The sequence below is a fragment of the Idiotropiscis lumnitzeri genome, chromosome 14 (assembly GCF_059441095.1).
Source record: "Idiotropiscis lumnitzeri isolate Australia: NSW breed Sydney's pygmy pipehorse chromosome 14, RoL_Ilum_1.0, whole genome shotgun sequence".
Classification (NCBI taxonomy): Eukaryota; Metazoa; Chordata; class Actinopteri; order Syngnathiformes; family Syngnathidae; genus Idiotropiscis; species Idiotropiscis lumnitzeri.
The window spans coordinates 5657380-5664731 of NC_142404.1; the positions used below are offsets into that span (position 1 = coordinate 5657380).

General features: G+C 37.9%; 1 protein-coding gene across 1 annotated transcript; it reads right to left on the reverse strand.

Annotated features, from left to right (window-relative positions):
• Positions 1-1079: 1079 nt before the first annotated feature.
• dnajb11 (DnaJ heat shock protein family (Hsp40) member B11) lies at positions 1080-6481 on the reverse strand. Its single transcript, XM_088315107.1, has 10 exons — positions 6291-6481; positions 5838-5994; positions 5201-5298; positions 4039-4171; positions 3251-3393; positions 3084-3166; positions 2748-2805; positions 2549-2660; positions 2312-2471; positions 1080-1866 (listed from the first exon to the last, which is right to left on the reverse strand). The coding sequence occupies exons 1-10, from the start codon at positions 6362-6364 to the stop codon at positions 1802-1804; spliced, it is 1083 nt and encodes a 360-aa protein (XP_088171233.1). The 5' UTR covers positions 6365-6481; the 3' UTR covers positions 1080-1801.
• Positions 6482-7352: the final 871 nt, after the last annotated feature.

Consider the following 7352-nt stretch of genomic DNA (forward strand, 5'->3'; position numbering starts at 1 on the left):
TTGACAAAAATCAACTGACAATGTAGATACTATTGAAGTACTGTATCCTGCATATCATTCAAAATCTGTCAAAAAAACAACAACAAAAAACAAACAACCAAGCATAAGCCTTAGACATGTCCGTCATCTAGTGGTGATTGGTGATATTGCAACTTAAAACCACAGTTGCCCTCTGCATATTCAGATTTCAGTTCAGTTCTTTTTCCGCAGCTTTTTTTTTTCATGGAAAACATGTACTTAATGTTTATCAGCGTTTTGTTCAAGACTTATTTGGTTTGAAAACAAGAATAAACGGTATTAACCTTTTTTTTTTGTGCCGGGCCCCTTGGATGGGGAATAAATCAAGGGCCCACTCAACATGCGGTCTGCCAGTTACCCGACCATCCCTGCTTTTGACTTAAGAGCAATTAAGTATTTTAAGATCATCAAAAGTGTCCCACAAGCCTCGAATTTGATGCACATGCTCTAAATAATTCATCGCTGAAAATGTATGAATTGTTTGTCTCTACCGTATGTTTTTTTTTGCCCATTTTCAAGCACAGTGTTATTGTTCAAACTATGCAGTAGTTACAGTGGCTTACAGAAGTAAATTTTTTTTTTAGGAATAAAACCCATTTTTAATGAGCACTTTGGTCTACCGAGCTACCACGTAACTGTAATTTAGTGTTGGTGAAGACTTGCAAAGCGGAGTATTTTTGTTAGTTGGTACTGACTTTTTATGAGCGTTTGGCAGCTACAACAGTTGTTCCAAAACAGCCAAAAATATTAATTGCAGAAAATCAACCACATATGACTACTGTACAACAAATTAGAATGTCGTGTTTATGCTTAATCCTTTAACCAGCCGTGTCTACTGCTACAGGTTTATGTGGTATTTAATTATACCTATATGTATCACGCAATGACATTACTGGTTACGCAAGAACATTCCATGTAGAAGAGTTTCCTGAAAACTCATTTGTCTATTCGCTCATATGTGGAACTCTGTCGCTATCTACTGGAGAATTCAGGTTATGGCATCCTCACAACCGGTATAAATTTGTATTCATACTCCCAAAGAATGAGTGCATCCCACTCAGTTTTGAAACCTAAATGAAAACAGAGGACTAGTTTATTCACAGTTGGAGGCAGTGTTGCACTTATTTAAAACACTCACACAAAAAAATAAACTTTAATATTTTAAACCATGATGACAAATGTGTAGCATTGGAAAAAGTTCTCCAGTCAAGGAATTTTATCGCTTAAGTAAAAAGAGTCATCATAGGAAGTGTAAAACACTTCACCAAATATTTTTTTTTTTTTTACAGCTTTCCACTGTATAGTTTCTATGGTATTCACATGTCAGAGTGCTGGTTCTTCCGCAGTGAACAATGTGTGAATGGAACAAATGCCCAACTAAAAGAAGAGAACAGCATCTTTGAGGCCTTAAGAGAAAACCACTGTCCCTTAAAACCTCTGCTAGCTGCAAATATGCTGCCAATTTATATAATGGTTTAAGAGCAAAATATCTCTGGACTTGTTTGATTTATTACAAAATCAAACCGGGCTCACTTCTTTCATACAGCCTGTAATCTGTAGTAGGAATAATTTAAAAAAAAAAAAAATAAAAAAAAAAAACAGGGGCACGAAAAAGAATGTTGAAATGTAAAAACATAAATTCAAGACATCCTGAGTTGGGAAAAGAAAAACATCAATAGACTGTAGCCAGAAAAAGTTGTGCAGGTCACGCTCGTCCTGCTGCTGCTGTTTGCATGTTGTTGGTCATGTACATGTCAGTCCAAGCAGCATGACCTAACACATGCTAGTAGCCTTGTAGTCCATTGTACACCTTCTGTATGGAGTCTTGCTTCAAGAGTTTACGAATATCTGCAGATGGATCAAAGTCGTTTTTAGTGGTCATTGGAACATTAGAAACATCCGGTGCTTAACGAATCTATCAGAGCAGCAGCTAAGATTTATACCACGGTGGCCCTGAATGAACAGCACATGAATTTTCTCATTGAGTCTTCGAACAAATACAAAACAGTCTCTTGATCGATGTCAAATTAGTCATTTAACTTGAAATCCTGACTGAAATAGCCTTTGTGGTTGAACATGATGCATGATTTTTGACTTCTAAGAGAAATTCTGTAAGCTAGCTTTTTTTTTGGGGGGGGTGAAAAGCACTGACTGGAATGGAAAGAATCTGCATTCAAGGACTCTGTGATGCTAGATGTGCTTTATGACAAGTGGCCTAAGAAATAAATCAATTTTTGCTCTCAAAGTAATTTTTGATTTTAACCAAATGTAAACCCCACACATCCTGACTTACTCTTTTTCTGCTTTTCATCCAACTGTGTCTGAGGGAATTCCACGTCAAAGGTGATGATGAGGGACCCGCGGCTGTTGATGTTGTCGAAATTGGGCAGGCCCTCGCCTTTCTTCCACATCCTGGCGCCAGGCTTGGTTACCTTGTCCCGCACGATGTGCACCTAACGGACCGGAAGAACACACGTGCAGCGCTTCGTCAGCACCTTAAAGAGATGGTGAGCGCGCCAGAAGACGGTACCTTGTGTCCGTCCAAATGAACAATGTCCATCTCAAAGCCGACCAGCGCCTCCACCAGGGAGATGCTGACATTGGTGTACAGGTCATCTCCCCTGCGTTCGAATATGCCATGTCTACAAAAGTCAAAGTCTCCTTAATGTCACGTTCTTGTGGATCCTGTGACTGAAATGTGAACTTTAAGTTATAACAGTGACTCGTACTTTAACACTTTGATGCGGAAACGCAGATCTCCAGGTTCTCCGTCGATGTGAGGCTCCCCTGAGTAAAATACATATTTTAAAATGAATTAAGAAATCATTATATGTTCCTCACTGGTTGAATAAAGTAGCTACCAATCTATCTAAAACAGACAGCAAAACGCTTTACTCGTTTTTTTTTTCTTTTTATCCAAAACACACAGGCGGCATAATTTTGTAGATTTTTCTCACGCCAAAAAACGAATCACAACATTTGGCGAGACATGCTTTTAATTGGAGCAGTAATGCCACTGCATCATAAAGTGACAACGGCACGATACTAGTGGTCCGAAAGCTTACCTTCCCCAATGAAGGGATACTCCATCTCATCTCTCACCCCTTGTTCAATTTCTACTTCCAGTGTCCTCTCCTCGTTTACCAGCCTGGCGCAATCAAGCAAATGGCACAAAAAGGCTCGGTTGACTGAAACACCGCGATAAATAAATATTGAAAAAGAAGAGACTCACTTGACGTTGGGACATTCATCACACACCATCTCTTGTGTCATCTGGAAGCGGCCCGGGCCGAGCTGCGTGGTCCTCATCTCAGGTCGACAGTTGCACTTCCTTTTCCCGGGTGCCTCTTTGGCTATGGGCTTATTACGCACAACCTAGTCGCAAACGTGAACACATTTTTAATAAGAAGTGGAAGTTTATTATATTTTTTGGTTATGTGACGACTGTTATATTGCAAGGCACCAAACCCATTGCCTTGTTCAAGAGGTAAGCAATGTGGAAACATGATTCTATGGTCAAATTATTTTGAATATTTTTGTATTCTGTTTGATCACAATTCAAAAGCAATGTCTCATTTTCATTGGGTAATTTTTATTAAAATGAATGAACATTTATTTTATTTTGTAAGACTAGTGTCAGATTCAAATTATTTCTGTGACCACTGTGAGGTTGCCTATCATTCTAATAATAATAATAATAATAATAATAATACAATCATAATAATAATCATAATAATAACGATAATATGGGCTTTAACATATTTTTTGTCCAATCAGTTTTCATCCTGTGTGTGATTCCATGTCAGTGTAATCAGTAATGCTGGACGATGTAACTTAAAACTCTATTAGTATTGGGACTATCTCCAACAAATCAGATTTCGAATTCATCCTTGCAAGGCAAATGTTGGACTTTTTGGTCTCACCTAATATGCATGTTTTTCAAGCAGACAGAGTACCCATAGAAAATCTACACAAGCAAAATGAGAACATGCCAAACTCAATGTAGGACCTTCTACTTACCTCTACAAAGTTTCCAGAGTAGACCTCTTCAAGTGTGACTTCCAAGTCGAGTATGATGTCATTTCCTCTGGGGATATTTCGGTCCTGCTGCTGTCGATTGCCTCCAAACATGAAACCGAAGTCGCCAAAGAAACTACACAGCGAAACAGAATTTTTGTTAGCCAACCCTGTCACATCTCCTGTTAGTGAAAATGAAAATTCACAATTTTCAGGAAAAATATGCCTCAAAGGTGACAAGGGCTCTTCTTTTTTGTTTTTAACAATTGTGTTAAGATGAGGTTTTAAGGAGTAATATACCTTTCTAAGGTGAGGCACATGGGCCATTTGTTTTGTTTTTTTTCTTTTAAATTACATCATGACAAGAATGTTACAAGATAAAGAGGACAAGTGGGACAATAAAAAGTTCTGGCAATGCAGGTTTGAGACTCGAATGTCCGCCCCCGCCCATTATTATTAATTCCGATGGGAGAATCGTTTTGTAACATTGTCTCGTGTCATCCAACGCTGTAGAATGGATCATGTTCGACTTTAAGCATGGTACACAGGTACCGGCTGCCTAATTTGAGCACTGTGCACACTTTACAATCAAAGTCAGCAGATGTCTCTGACAGATTTAGCAATGATTAAGAGTGAATTTCTTCTCCATAATCTGCTACAGAGTTTTAATTATTATTACTTGCTTCTCGAGGATCGAATAAAAGTATTTTGTTTATTTAAAATTCAGTTGTGAGCATATTTAAATGTAAATTAAGTCACATAAATGAATGAGAACCGGGTGGTGGAGTGGCAATTGACCAGAGAGGCTCTCGCACTGCGTGCAGGTGACCTTTTGTAAAATAGAGCGGCTTTTGGGACAAAGCAAAGGAGAAGCGTGTTGCCTCTATTATATGCAGAGTAATAACACATCCAAGGTTGAAAAACATCAAAATGACTGCTCTCGTGGCCTAGTGTTAAATGTCATGACAGACAGACTTGATGCTGGCAAGTTACAATATAATTCTTAAAATGTGTGAATTGTTACCAGGTCTATTTTGTCTATTTTTTCAGTGTATGTTGATCATTGTGACATTGTCACATTTAAAGATGTTGAGATCACCGTGGTTTCCACTGTGATCAATACTTCTAATACCTATGTTCTTCCATTTATGTCAGCAGGACCAACCTGGAGAAGATATCATTGTGTGAATTGTGGTGGCCTTCTTTAAGTCCATCTTCTCCATATTGATCATACTGTTTCCTTTTCTCTTCATCTGACAGAACCTATAGATGAAAAACAAATAACATCATAACCAAGCTGCAAACCACTAAAATAAAGACATTGTTAAATTAATCCACCTCAGACAGTGTCCATCAAAAGTGAGCATTATCCTTTGCGAAGGTGGAACTTGTGATGCAGCTCATGCATTGATGTCATTAATAAATAACGCAGCGGTACTATGTTAGTAACAAATATTTTTTTTTAAAAAAACATGTTTGTTTTTTTATTATTTTTTTTTTTTTTTTAAACGTTAAGCCAATAGAAGTGAGAATCGAATACTAGAAGGAAGCACCTGCAGCTATTATCGCAGCAAATATATATATATATTTTTTAAAGATATCGTGTCAGCCAATCAGATGCAGCCACACGGTAGAGTAGACCAATCACGGCAAGCCTAATGTTTCCAACGGCAACCGACTAGGAAAGCGTATAAAAGCCATGCGCCTGAGCTTTTCCGGGAGACATTTCACGGGAAAATCTAGACGCTTTGTGTTAATTAACACTTCTGATTCTTATTGGGAAAATTACACATTTGTCATACCTCGTAGGCAGCGCCCAAGTCGGCGAATTTATCCTGAGCATTGGGGTCGTCTTGGTTCCTGTCGGGGTGTAACTGGAGAGCTAGCTTCCTGTAGGCTTTCTTGATGTCCCTGATTGATGCACTCTTGCCCACCCCAAGGATCTTATAAAAATCTCGCCTACGGGAGAAAGACGCAAGCTTCAAAACAACCACGAACGTGCATATTACATCACAGTAACCTTCCTGTTGGTATAAAGGTGCGAGTAAAGAGGTTGGTCTGACAGACAGTTTCTCATTTACAGAACTAGTTTGCTCAATTTAATGACACAATTATATCAACAAGGGATGCAATGTAAAAATAAGAGTAGTTTAGCCCCTTGTGCACTCCACCGATTGAACCAATCACAGTGGAACATGTGTACCAGCTGGCGATGCTGCTTGAGCGACCGTTTCAGCGCAACACCGCTTACTTACCCAGCAAACACTGTCGTGATAACCCAGAGAATCAAACAGCACACAGTGTGCAGGTTCATCCCTTTGGTCGCCATATATAAATCCCTAAATATATATATTTCACGAAATCTAGAAAAGAAGAACCGGCTTCTTTTGAAGGTTGGATCCAGCAGCCAGTCACAGGAAAGCCGTTTTCCGGCTTGTCAAGGAAGTCCCGCCTACCGGCAATTGTTTCAAAACTCCGCCTACATTTAAAGAGAAACGTGTTACGACGAAGAAGCAAACGCATAACGAGTGACAAACAGAAGCAAAGAAATGTGTTATAAAACTATATTATGAAAAGCAAACAAAACAAAGTTTTGTCTGTCACGAATTTGTGTATATGTTCGAATTGTAGAGGTGCATTTCCAAATATATGCAAGAATTGCTTAACTTCATTTTCAAACATATTAAAAATGAAGTTTTCTGATTAATGTATATGTAATGTATATGGAATTTATCCAACAGTATTATAACCTTTATACAGTAAAATAGTTTGCTCACAGATTAATACTGTTGTCGTTAAAGCTAATAATATATTTTCAAAACAAAGGGAGAGACCTAGTTCCATAAATGCTGTTTATCTTTCCAAAATTTTATAGAAAATTGGCAATATATGAAACAAATGAAAAACATCTCCAGGAGCTCCTTTACAAAAAGCAAAAAAAAAGAGTCAAATGACAATATCTTTTTTGGGGAAAAAAGAAAATGAAAAAAGAAAAGAGAAAACGACACTCTGACTGTATGGCTTGTGATGAAATAAGATTCCATACCATATTGTCATTGTCAAGGGAACCGGTTTCACTCGTTTAGTCACCTTATGGGGTCAATTCTCCCTTAAAGTAAAAAAAATCTTGAGCTGCTAAGTAAGTATGTAAGTAAGTAAGTAGTAGGTAAATATGAAAGTGTTTCGAGACGTAAAATAATTTTAATTTTTACTGTTTCTAAAATAAAAAATAATAAACGTGTTTGTCTATTTCAATGCAACACTTATGACAGCTTCCGTGACATGACTTTATGTACCTAATAAAATGGCAACCGAGT

Bases quoted from the DNA above. Each gene is read 5' to 3' on its own strand.
- dnajb11 (XM_088315107.1), bottom strand. From the start codon at position 6,364: ATGGCGACCAAAGGGATGAACCTGCACACTGTGTGCTGTTTGATTCTC. The intron at 3,167-3,250 runs GTGAGTCTCTTC...TGATTGCGCCAG, and splicing joins GATGAATGTCCCAACGTCAA to GCTGGTAAACGAGGAGAGGA. The intron at 2,806-3,083 runs GTAAGCTTTCGG...TATTTTACTCAG, and splicing joins GTATCCCTTCATTGGGGAAG to GGGAGCCTCACATCGACGGA.